Genomic DNA, 12,692 nt, shown 5'->3' on the forward strand with positions numbered 1-12,692 from the left:
CCGCCGCAGGAGCCACAGAGGGAGGTGGCCAGAGCAGGGGCCTGGCCTGGGAGGAGGCCTCAGGAGCCACAGAGAGAGGTGGCCGGAGCGGGGGCCTGGCCTGGGAGGAGGCCGCAGGGAGAGGCGGCCAGAACAGAGGCCTGTCCTACAGGATGCATGCAGCCATGGGTCCCCCACCCCCGCTCTCAGGAGTCCCCTGACACTCACACTCAGTAGCACACACCACAAGGCCCAGCACAGCTGGCAACTGGGACACCCCTCCCTCCGAAAGGATTCTATCCCTACTAGTCAGTTGTTACCCCTCGTCTCCCAGCCCCCAAGCAGAGAAGAGCGCACACTCACTAGGATGCGTAGTACACGGCCATGTTTGCCCTCACGAAGTCACCGACTGGCTTCCTATGGAGCAGAGAAGACACAAAAAGAGACATGCCAAGGCTGTCCGCCCCCTGCCGAGGCCCTACCCCATCTTCTCTCAGCACCCGCAGCCAAGCCCCTCTTCCTGTCCGTGGGTCAAGGGCCCCACCCCAGCCATGCTCCCAGCAGGGGACCCAGAGCCCAGGACGCCAGAGCCGCCTTCAGCTGTGCAGAGAGGCCCAGAGACTCACACGAAGGTGAAGACAGCGATGATGCCCACCGTGACGAGCAGCTGGATGGAGATGATGGTGTAAACCTGGAATAGAGACACCGGACAGCACCGTCACCACCCTCCGCTCCCAGCCTTCCCCCAGGAAGCAGCCAGCCCCGAGACCAAGGAGCCCAAAAGACCTTACCACTCTAGGTCTGCTCCCATCTTCCAGAGGTAGGGAGGAGGTTCCTTCTTCATTTTGAAGGATCTACTCTTCTTTTCCACCTGAGAGCCCACCCCAGCTGCACTGCAGCCTGCCAGAGAGGCCAGCCCAGTGACGAGTCTGGCTCAGATGCTGAGTGGCTCAGATGCTGTGCACACCCGCAGGGCTGGTCCCACCCCGCTGCTCCTGACATCTCCCCTTCCTGGCCCAACACCTGGCCTTCACTGACATTCACTGCCCTGCCTCTGCCCTGCCCCACCACACTCCCGGGTATGGCCTCTGCGCCTGCAGCAATTCAGCCTGAATGTTGATCAGGTATCTCTCTACCCTGAGCAGGTGCTGGGGCGAGGTGAGATGGCGGGCAGGGGCCTCTGAGTGCATGTGATCAATTCTGGCTTCAAATTGCTGCAGTGTAACAGGAGAAAGAAGTTTGCAGAGGGCAGAACACTTCAGCAGGACTGTTCAGATTGAACCTGCCCCCCAAAACAAGGGCAAGGAAGAGACAAGCAAAAGCGGGTGAACACAGCTTAGAGGAGCTAGGGTTCCCTCAGAGGAGAGCGCAAGGCTAAAGTGGACCAGAGGACCGCCATTCCTGTTGAGGCAGTCCCAGCGCAGGATGGAAAAGAATTTCCAGACACAGAGTATTGCAGAAAGGAGTTCAGAACGAAGAGCACAGATAAAGTGGGCACTGCAAGCTCAGCAGCCGACAACTCCTGAAAAGCCAGGGAGAATCGACAGTTTTCATGGGTTAATAGCCAATTTTTATAGCCTCAAGACAAAGAAAATTCCTGGAAGGTTGGCGTCAGGTGACTGGTTGAGGAGCTATCGAGTGTTTACTGCAGTCGGCATCTTTGCCTAATTGGGAGTCAGGAAGCTTGTTAGTAATGATTAGGGGGGCTTTTGGCATTGGGGCTCAATTAGTTTTGGAGGTAACCTTGGTTCTGGGCTCCACTTCTGTGGCCTTGGTGCAAAGCCTCCCACCTGTGGCTTAGGGCAGGACTCCACATTCACCCCTCTTCTTATCAATGGGCCAAATCACAGCCCCAGTGGCCCAGATTCACCTGCCCACCAGCCCATATCTCACCTTTCGGATGAAGGCGTGTCGGACTTTCCGGTCATCCCAGTCTCCAGATCCAAAAGTGTCACTCACTGCTCTCTCCCCGCCATCATAGCCATGGCCTGCGCCTGGGGACAGATCACACATGACCAACTGGGGAACCGGGACTTGTGGCCTCAATCCCCAAGCCTCTGGAACACTATCTCAACAGTCTCAAGGATCTCCAGCCAAAACTCAGGAATTCCTCTCCCCAGCTGGTCCTCCAGGTGCCCCCGGAGTGACCTGAGTGGATACTATAGGGAGCGATAGGTCCCTGGCCGAGAGGGCCCTGAGGTGTAAGCACTCCATCAGCATGATTCCACTGAGGGGTGTGAACACCCGCCACCCCTGCCGGCAAGGGAACACGAAATCTTAAGGAATCCAGGCAGGTGTGGGTCAGAGGAGCTGGTAGGGTCAGAGCAGGGACTCAGGGATTGAAGGAGGGAAAGGGAGACAAAAATAGCACATGCGTGCGGAGGATAGAGGACAGAGTGTGCAGACTGTGGTCTCCATCAGGCAAGCGTTAGGATTCTGGGAAAACAGAAACGTCAGGGCTATCTGTGCACAGGACAAAGCATCGTTGTAAATGTGACTGGTGTGCCGGTATTCACACCAGAACACGAACGGCCTGATGAGAGCTGGCTGCACTCCAGGGTTCCAAAGATGCTGCAGGGGCTCAAAGCATTCCTCAAGTGCCTCCCTGGGATCTGCTTTCAAAATCCGCAGGCGAGCCACACAGGAAAATCTCACCACATTCTAATATCATTTCTCACCAGATTTACCAGCCATGACGTTTATCAAACATCCAAACGAGTTGTGGATGTTTGCAAGTCAGATGTTACCTTAAAAGATGAGGATCCGTCAGCACTGAGAATATTAAAAAAAAGAAAAAAGTGCTTCAGGTTCCAATGAAAAGTCTTAGTTGCTCAGTCGTGTCTGACACTTTGCAACCCCATGGACTGTAACCTGCCAGACTCCTCTATCCATGGAATTCTCCAGGCAAGAATACTGGAGTGGGTTGCCATTTCCTTCTTAGCGGCAGTTCCTAAAGAAGAGAGGGCTGTGGATGAGTGGCAACTGCCTAGCAGGGAAACAGAAATGGCCTCCTGAAGTAATTCCTTCAATAGCCACTTTCTCATCTGATGTGTAAGTTCTGGTGTTTGTCTTACAGACTCAGTCTCCTGCTGAATAAAGGGGCTGGCAGGTGGCCCGGGGGTGGGGGGGCTAGGAGCTGAAGGAAAAGGCAGAGAGGTAACAGAGATGGGGAAACAGAAGGAGAGAGCTAGAGAAAAGATGAAAAAGGAGATGAAGGAAGTTACAAAGTAAAGAAAGGAAGTGGTCTCATCAGTATTGCCTCTTCCCACCCACCCTCAGCTGCCCTGCAGGGATTTACCATAGTTCATGGGCATCGGGTGGACTGGGGGCATAGGCTGTGGGTAGCCAGCAGGGTGACCATAGCCAGGCTGTGGGTAGGCGGGATACCCCCCGGGCACGACAGACGGCTGCCCGTAGCCCCCTGGGGGCGGAGAGCCAGGGTACAGGGGGCTGCGGTCCTCATATGGAGGAGGGGCACTGGGATGGGACATGATGGCTCAAAGGCTGAGGAGAGACCCCAGCTGCTGAGACCTGAAACAGAAATGAGAAAAGCAGTCATGAGTGCATAGGCTCAGCTCACTGAGCCCCAGTCCACCCTGCCTCTGCAGAGAGGACACCTTCAGTGTCTCTCAAGCACCAAGTGTCATTTTCCTGCAGGCCACTGTGCCCACGCCCGCAGTCCCGCCCACCCCACCAGCTCAGCCCCTGCCCCTCTGCCCTCACACCAGCCCCTCCTCACTGTGCAGTTTCCTGCCATAGGAAAGCAGCAGGTGGGGATTTAGCGCAGGAGCCGGGGCAGTCACATGGGTGGTATGAGAGCAGGGGGTTCTCTTAAGTGATCACTTCCAGTGACCAGGGAAGGAGCCCGATGACCCCAGCAAAGCCACTGATGAGTCACAGAGCCAGCCAGGACCCACTGAAGGGGGCAGCCCAGCCCCCACAACAGCTGGCAGGAGCTGCAGGCCTGAAAGGCGGAGCTGGGGAGAAGCCAAGGCCTCAAATGGAAGACAACAAGCTGGTCCCAGGGCCGGAGCTGCCAGGCCCAGAGGAGGAGGGCACGAGGCTGTGGAAGGTGTCAGGCTGAGTCAGGGGCCGCCAGAGAGGCCTGAGCATGTGGGTACATGGGCTGACCCCTGGGGGCTGGGAGGCTGCACAGAAAAGCAGGCTGGAGACAGGACTTTCTGGTTCCTTCAAATTACAGCCGAGGAGGAGCTTCAGGCATGTGACAGCCTGTGGCTGCCACCAGTTGCTTCAGGGCCATGCCAGGGAGTTGAATGCCAGGGAGTTCAGGGCCCTCAAACCCCTGGGGAAGGGTCAAGACGCCAGGCCCTGGTGGCCCTGGGATTCCTGCCTGTTTGCCCCCAGGGTTGGCGGCTGAGAAAGGCTAGACCACTGAGGAGTGATGCCAGAGCCAGCCAGTGCCCTCTCTGAGGCAGGAGAGCCCCATGGCCGGGGAAGGGCAGAGGAAGGAGGGGAAGGGAACCCCAGAAACATCCCAAAGGGACCCCCAGACTGTACGGCCCCAAGTGCTCAGTTCCACAGGGGGACTCAGGCCCAGAGCAGTAAAGTGACTCCCAAGATCACAAAACTAGCTCATTTAATAGTCCAAGAGCCGAGGTCTTCCTGATCCTGGGTAAAAGTGAAAGTGTTAGCTGCTTAGTCATGTCCGACTATTTGCGACCCTACGGACTGTAACTCGCCAGGCTCCTCTGTCCGTCGGATTCTCCAGGCAAGAATACTGGAGCGGGTAGCCATTTCCTTCTCCAGGGGATCTTCCTGATCCAGGAATTGCACCAGGGTCTCCCACTTTGCAGGCAGATTCTTCACCATCTGCACCTCCAGGGAAGTCTAGGTGTCCGCTCTAGTATGCGATGTTCTCTGTGTCTCTTATGCCAGATAACTGTCCTCTGGACCTGGTATCCCCCTCTGAGGTGGCAGAGATGGGGGCTTGGGAAAAGTTAAGGAGGAGGTCCCTGGAAGGGCCGAGCCCTGATAGAGTCTGGGCCCCTTCAGAGAGCCACAGCCGCCCCTAAAGCGTCTCCCAAGGGCACATCTTCCTTCAGGATGCCACAGGGAAGATACATGCCCAGGTCAAGGTCAGCAGACATGCACAGAGGATCTGCCGGAAGGGCAGAACAGACCCTTCTTTTTAGGGCCCCCTGCACAGTTCAGGGAGCAGATAAAGAACTGTCCTAACTAACTCTTCTCTCTCGACTGGGATAACATAGAGGGGAGGGGAAGGTGGCAGGGAGGGGTGGGGAGGAGGGCTCACGTAACAGGCCAAGTCTCTTAAAAGAGTTATTTTGAGGAAAGCCGTTCTCCATTTTCCAAGAATGAACAGACCAGACAGCAAGAGTGTGTCAGGTCAGAAATAAGAAGGAACTTCCTGACAGGGTATGGCAGCAAACCATGGGCCATGGTGGAGGCCCCACATGCTGGGGTAGAGCGCTCTGAGGAAATGGAGCAGAGGGAAACAGGAAGACCCAACACTGAGCGGTGTGAGTTCAAGAAACAGAGCGAGCAACTGTTTTTGAAACCATTTGTGGTTTATGTCAGGGTAGCATAGACAGTTACAATATGTATATCTCCTTAACAGACCTTCTTAAGGAAGGAAGAGAAACCAGACCCTCCTCCCCTGAAGCAAGAGTCTCCTCTCCCCACTGCCCCCTCTCCCCAAACACCCCTTTAACTCCACCAGGAAGACAGCTCCCCATCTGCAGGAAGCGGGAAGGGCAGGCCACCCGTGGAGTAGGGTTATCTGTCATTACTGCCCTGGGCCCAGCTGACAACAGGGTCAACACACCCACGAGACACTGGCAGGGAGGACCCTGTGGTCAGAGGCCCCAGCTGGCTGCCTGACCATGATGTCACCATGACCTGGTCCTGTCAGCAACTCAGGGTGCCCCTCTGTGAAATGGGGTGAGGGGCCCAGATGATCCCTGAGCTCACGTCCAGCTCTAACAGACTCCGGGCCTGGGACTTATCTGAGGAGCCCAGTTATGTGGGGCCTGCCCTTTGCCCGACCGGCCAGCTGCCCCACCCCCTCAAGCCAAGCCAGACAAACAGGTCCCTCCCCAAGGGAAGCGCAAGGCCGGCCTTGGATAGGCCCCCAGGACGCCACGGTTTAGGCCTGGCACAGAGGGCCGTTGACTCGCGGAGATGCCCTCTGCCCTCCCGCACCCCTCCCTGTGATGTTCCTGGTTTCAGAGGAGCCAGACTTTCTGCAGGGGGTGCAGCAGCTCACAGTCCAGTTCTCTGGGGGCTCGGCCACCAGCCCATGCTCACCAGAGACCAGCATTAACCAGTTTACCTCACTGTGTCTCAGTTTTTCCACCTGGAAAGTGGATTTACCACTACAATAGTACCCTCCACAGAGCTGTTATAACATTTAAAAGAAAAAATATGTGTAGAGTACTTAAAATGGTACCTGAACACTACCTGTAGTTGTTATTTCATTAAATTCTTATGATATCCCAATAGGGTGGATACATTATTACCTCTGTTTACAAACAAAAAAATAGAAGCTTAGAAGAATTAAGTCACTTGCCCAAGATGACTTAGCTAGGGTGTGATAAAGGCAAGACTCAGCTCCCAAAGATTCCAGAGCTCTGAACCCCTCTGCTTTCCCTCCCAAAGATTCCAGAGCTCTGAACCCCTCTGCTTTCCTCCTCATCCCCCTTTCTGTCCACTCATCACTTCTCAGCTTCCCATCTCAGCCTCTCTACTGACAAAAGAGGGCTCATACAGCAAGTGCACACTGAACCATTCAGCCCCTTCCATCATCCCCATGGTTCCCAATCTCTGTGCAGCCACCAGGAGAAGAGAGTGATCAGAGATAGAGATTCTTAAAACGTCAGCACTGAAAGGAAACTCGCTATCTAAGGCAAGCTGACCCCTCCTTTAGCAGCCAGTCCACCACGGTTGGGAGTGGGAGGGGTGTAGAGGAACCTGTCCCAGGCCATAAAGCAGGGGCCAGGGCCCAGAACTACCTCCCAGCTCTCTGGTGTAGAGGCCTGTGCGCAGGAGACGGGGAGAGTGTTCAGACCAGTCAGGGGAGTGCTAGGCATAGTCACACCCCCTCTGAGCAGGACCAGATGGGCAGGAACCTCGGGCCCCAGGGCTGCCAGCATGGGCAGCTTCTGAGCCTGCTCCCTGGCCAGGGCCTGACCTACCTGCGGCCCTGACCCCTTCCCCATCATCAAGGCCTCAGCTAGGGACGAGTTTGGGGCTGGTAGGTGACCAGGAGTAGGGAAAGGCAGAAGTGGTCTGAGTCTACTTTCATGACTAAAGGTGGAAGCTGCAGGAGAAAGTGGAGTCCAAAGGAAAGGGGAAGAAGTGGGAGAAGATACAGAGACAGAGTGCAGATACTTGATGCCCAGAGACCAGAAACCAGGAATTGGGTCATTTGAATTCCACCGGTAGCTAATGGAAGGGCTCGGTCTCCAGGGGCTAAAACGGACCTTCAAGGTGCCCCATCAGAAGCCTGAATTATCCTAAAACACAGTAGGCATTCAGTTTCTACTCAACACATTCCCACAACAGGAAGCGAGACTGTTTTGTGGCAAGGAGCTTGAATCATTACAACATGCTTTCTCACGATGCCTTTTATCAAGGCATTCAGGCTCCACCGCACCCTTGTCAATTTAGATCTAACCTTGCTCCCCATTTTGTGACCCCCATTTTCATGACCCATCAGGAAGGAGCCAGAACCTCTCCTTTCTCCTACACGATCCACAGACCCAGCCATCAGAAGTGGGAGGGCCCAAACACAGGACTTGTTGGCTGTCCAGGTTTTCAGAGGCAGCCTCGGGGAAGCCAGCTCCTTCCCCTGGTGCTGTCTCAGTGTGGCCAGTGTGCTCCCCGCCAGCTGGGGCCCAGGTTCAGGCTCCCTGGGAGGAGGGCATCTGAAGGGTTAAGCCTCTGGAATCTGCTGAGAGGAGGCTGGATCTACTGGGGTTACAGCAAAAGGGTGTGTGTGTATGTCTGTTTGTGTGTGCTGGAGGGAGGGGTGGAAAGGAGCAGCTGACTGGTTCTGGCAACCCGTGCTCCTCTCTGCCAGGAACGGGTGCCCAGGGCCAGAGTGGAAAGAATAGCTCAGGGTGAGTATCTCAGGAAACTCCACCCAGCAGGAAAGCCCCTGGCCCACTGTGACCAAGTCTCTCGTGACAGCCTCCTCTCCCTTTCCCTACCCCAAACCACCCCCCACCCCAGCTCTCCTCTCCCCTCCAAGAAAACACTTGGCCCTCCTAACCCAGCACAGAGCCAGGAGGGCAGAGGAGTAAAAAAGATCCACCCAGGAGTGGCTGGGCTCGCCACCATGTCTGACACACAGACCAAGGGCCCAGAATCAATTTAGCCTTCTGACTGTCTGGCCTCGGAGGTCAACAGGATGAAGCCAAGAGGATCTGAAAACTGAAAACGTCAGAGCTGGAACAAACTTTAGAAATCATCTGGTCATTTGACAGACTAGGAAATCCCAGAGCCAAGGAAGTTCCTGCCCAGCCAGTGAAAGGCCCTCTTGGTCATGGGTTTGGAACTTTCATTCCCAGCCCTGCCCACTGTCGGAGAACACAGAATAACAGACGTCAGCGCACACACCCCTGAGGCGGAGCCACAACCAGCTCCCCTCCCCCAGTTCTCCTGGCCCTCCTGCTCAGAAACAGATAAGGCTGCCAACTCAAGACCTCCCTCCCAGCCCTGGTCTCCAGGAAACTGAGGTGGCTCTAGTCTCCTGGGAAAGGGAAGCCATGGGAAGACCCAGGCACCCAGTACTCCCATAACCCTTCAGCATCATTAGTGCGGGTGATTTCCGAGACCCCAGTCAAGCCAGAACAGCTCGGAAGTCCAGATAAGGAAAGCAGGCGGCATTAACCGGGGCTGGATGCAGCTTCAGAAACACAGCCCCATCCACCTCCTTCTTTGTGTTTCATCTTCTCCTGCCTTTTCAGTTCAGTTCAGTTTCAACTCCCAGATGAGGCGGGGAAAAGCAGACAGATAATTAACAACCCCTAGTGGAGAAGGGAGATATACCCACCTCCTGCAGTGGGCAGGGAAGGAAGAGAACCACTTAGAGCAGCAAGTACTGTCTACTATCAGGTACCAAGGACATCTGCTCCTCACAAGGGCGCTATGAAGTGCAATCCTTATCCCCACCCTACAGATGAGAAAACTGAAATTCAGAGAGAAGTTGATCCAAGGTCCCAGAGCAGGCAAACAGCAGAGATAGGTTTGAACCCAGATCTGACTTAAGTCTGACTTAAGTCTGACTTAAGGTGCCGTTTGCTTTTACATCTGCCTGGAGGCAAAGTCCCTGAGGCCCCCATCACACAGTCGCCTGTGTGAACAAGCCAACAACACATGGACGGACTGAGGAAGTAAAGACCTTTCTCTCGTTGATACCAATTCCTTTCCGCTTGTCAATCCCAAAGTCAATCCTTGTCAGAGCCCTGGCTTACAACACAGGGAGCTGAGTTCTTGTCCTGGTTCTGGTCCTAACTCCACTGTGAGAGTCAGGATGGGTCTTTTCACATCTCTGGACTCAGTTTCCTCATCCATAAAACAAGTGTCATGTCCAACTCTTTGCGACCCCATGGACTGTAGCCTGCCAGGCTCCTCTGTCCATGGGATTTTCCAGGCAAGAACACTGGGAGTGGGTTGCCATTCCCTTCTCCAGGGGATCTTCCTGACCCAGGGATCAAACCAGGGTCTCCTGCATTGCAGGAGGATTCTTTACCATCACCAAATGATCAAAGTCCATTCAGACTCTGAGAATGTCTGCTTTTGAAAGAACAGCTAACAGACCAGAGCAGAAACCTTCAGGGCAAAATGTCTTGCTTCCTAAAGAGTTTCTGCCAGATGCAGCCTCATCCTTATCCGGTCTGGAGGAGGCTGAGGCACAGGGTATGCACTGGGTGTGGGAGTGGCCACAACTCCCTCTCCTACCTCTCTGGACTCTAGAAAGCTAGAATCATCCAGCCAGGTGTTTCCCAGGCTGCTCTAAAGAACACAAGGAGATGTTCTCCTCCCCAGGAGATCTCCTGCCCCAGGACATGTTCGTGGATGAGCTCAGAAACAGAGAATCCATATCCCCTTTTGGAAATTCACAAGACACCATGGCATAGGAAGCTTCCAAGTTCTGCAGTGAGCAAAGCTATTCAACTTTGTTTCCTTCAAACTTTCTTAAGCCTGAAACACTTTTATACAGTCACACCTAGTTGCCATCCTGTGGGCTGCTGACCAGGCCACCTCTGTTTTACAGATAGCCCTGGGAATGATTCATGTCCTAACTCATCACCCTGTTAAACCCCTGTCCTTAGCCAGCCCCTCGGAACAGCCACACTCAGTACCAGCTGTGCCCCCTCACTTGTAGGGCCAACTCAATGCCCTGATCCTCCGCGAGGGTTCTTCCTCTCTGCCATCCCCACACAGCTGCTCTAAACTCCAAAGTGGAACTCTGCAAAGGGCTGGGGGCATCTCCAAGCAGCAAAGAGCCAGGAGGCTGCCATTCCTAACATCACCTTCACGCAATAGGAAAAGTACCAATCATTGTATATACAAACAAATGGGCTTCCCTGGTGGCTCAGCTGGTAAAGAATCCACCTGCAGTGCAGGAGATCTGGGTTTGATCCCTGGAGAAGGGAATGGCTGCCCTCTCCAGTATTCTTGCCTGGAGAATTCCATGGACAGAGGAGCCTGGTGGGCTAAAGTCAATGGGGTCACAAAGAGTCAGACACAACTGAGCGACCATGACCGTCACTTTCACATATATAAGAACAAGGACTTACTCTCATTCTCCTCCCTGACCAATGTACTGACTGTCCTCCAGGTACCCAGCACTGTGGCCTGTGGACTTCTAGATATCATTTCTACTTTAAAACAAGACCCAGGTTTGGGCCCAGATCCCCAGAATCTTAGGGGTGGAAGAGTCCATCAGGGCCATCCCTTCCTCTGCATTCCCATCAGAATACTCCAGAAAGCCCACATGAGGATTAGCCATATGGTTAGCAGAGACCTTCTCCCCCAGTTGCTGTATGAGCTTCCACTCTCTGGCCCTTCGGGTGCAGCTCTCTAAAGACACACAGTATGTGTCCCTTCCCTGGGGCTTCTGCTCTTTCTGAAGGGTCCAGGGTGACAAGTTAGGGGGATGTAAATGCTCTTCCAGCTGAGCCATTCCCATGGGAGGAGGCTGAGCTGAGGTGGCTATTACCCCAGCTCATGACGTGAGGTTCTCCCCACACTGGAGGTGTACCCCGTCATTACCTCTCTGACGTGCCCACTTTTACAGGTGAGGCGCTGAGGTCAGGGCACAAGAGGAGAGGAAGTCAGGGCCCCTGACCCCTTGTGTGGTCCCACCACTTTTAAATTATAAACCAGGTCTCTGGAGCCTCGTGGCTGGAGAGAGAGAGTGGGCAGGTGAGGAGGAAGTATGGCTGCCCCCTTGCCTTTGCCCCAGACAAAGCAGCCCCAAAGGCTCCTGGCTCCTCCTGCCACCACTGGCCAAACCAAAGGCGCCAGCTTTGAAACCAAAGCTCACCAGTGAGATGAATATTTCAGAGCCCCAGAGAACTGGACACCAGAGGGACCTTCCGTGACATCTGGCTCTGACCCTAGTTCCCAGGCCTACCCCCACCTCCCCCGATCCCATGACCAGGCTCCTCGGGGCAATCCCAACCCCAGAAGCCACTGTGGGATCAGAGGGGATGGAGACCCCGGGGAAGACAACAGGTAGAGCAAAATCCACAAGATCAGGGCCAAGCCTCCGAACGGCCTGCCTCCACTTCCCTCCTGGTGTCTCCACGGTTCTCCCCGCTCACATTTTCCTGCTTGGTTTTTACTCCCACCCAAAGAGGCCACAAGGAAGAGAGTACTGGCTAGTCCTTTTCAGAACCCAGCCTGAGGGCAGTGGCCAGACCACTGTGGGGTAGAGGGGACTGAGGCAAAGGCCTGGTGACAGAGGTGACAGGTTCCCCACACCAAGGATGTGAGCTGCCGGGGCTTCCCAGCGGCTCTCTCCCTCACTCAAATACCCGGTCACCTGTCTACACCCAAGCTGGCACCAGGGCGTCAGAGGCGGCCAGGCCAGGCCCGGGCCACCTCCCCTCCCCCTCCCACCAGCTGAAGGCCCGACACCCTTTATCCCACGCACAGCTGGCCACCCTAGGGCTGGCCCTGTGGACACGCCCGGCGACAGATCCGCGATAGGAAGCAGGGGCCCGGGACACCCTCAGAGCCCCCAGCCTGATCACCCGCGCCCACAACTCCGCGGCTGGACTCCCAAAGCTAAACAGGCGCCACTCGCCCGCAGGGGCGCACAGAGAAGAACTCAAAACTGAGGGCGACAGAGCCCCATTCCGGCCCACTGCACACTCCGAGAAAGTTTGGGGCGCCGCCCAGTCCCCGCCAGTCTGCGGTCCCCCGCGCCCGCCGGCCCCGGGCCCTGGCTTGCCTGGCGCTCCGGACGGTGCGTCGCCGGCTTCCTGGTGTCGCGAGTCCAGCACAGCCCGCGCTGGCCTGGGCAGGGCTGGGCCTCCGCGCCCCGCCCCGTCGCGCCGGCCCCTGCGACGCGCTGGGGTCCGCCCCGGTCCCGCCCGCATCCGCCCATTCTCGCTCCGCCCAAGTCCGCCAGGACTTAGCAGGATTTTCGGATTTTAAAGCAATTTTAAAACAATGGTCATTGTTGAAAACACAAAACTACAGGAAGAGATCACGTCTTT

The 12,692-nt window shown here is 55.5% G+C and overlaps 2 protein-coding genes across 2 annotated transcripts in view; one reads left to right on the forward strand and one right to left on the reverse strand.

Annotated features, from left to right (window-relative positions):
• The window catches only part of TMBIM1 (transmembrane BAX inhibitor motif containing 1), a 17,842-nt gene extending 5,322 nt beyond the window's left edge, over positions 1-12,520 (reverse strand). The window contains exons 1-5 of the mRNA XM_010861182.1: positions 12,425-12,520; positions 3,278-3,510; positions 1,873-1,973; positions 606-670; positions 343-396 (exon numbers count right to left, since the gene is read on the reverse strand). Coding sequence (XP_010859484.1) covers positions 343-396; positions 606-670; positions 1,873-1,973; positions 3,278-3,470 — 413 coding nt within the window. The 5' untranslated portion in view covers positions 3,471-3,510; positions 12,425-12,520. The remainder of the gene's footprint in view (positions 1-342; positions 397-605; positions 671-1,872; positions 1,974-3,277; positions 3,511-12,424) is intronic.
• The window catches only part of PNKD (paroxysmal nonkinesigenic dyskinesia), a 74,029-nt gene that overhangs the window by 8,517 nt on the left and 52,820 nt on the right, over positions 1-12,692 (forward strand). The gene's annotated exons all lie outside the window — the stretch shown is intronic.

The sequence above is a fragment of the Bison bison genome, unplaced genomic scaffold (genome assembly GCF_000754665.1).
Source record: "Bison bison bison isolate TAMUID 2011002044 unplaced genomic scaffold, Bison_UMD1.0 scf7180017864471, whole genome shotgun sequence".
NCBI classification, from domain to species: domain Eukaryota; kingdom Metazoa; phylum Chordata; class Mammalia; order Artiodactyla; family Bovidae; genus Bison; species Bison bison.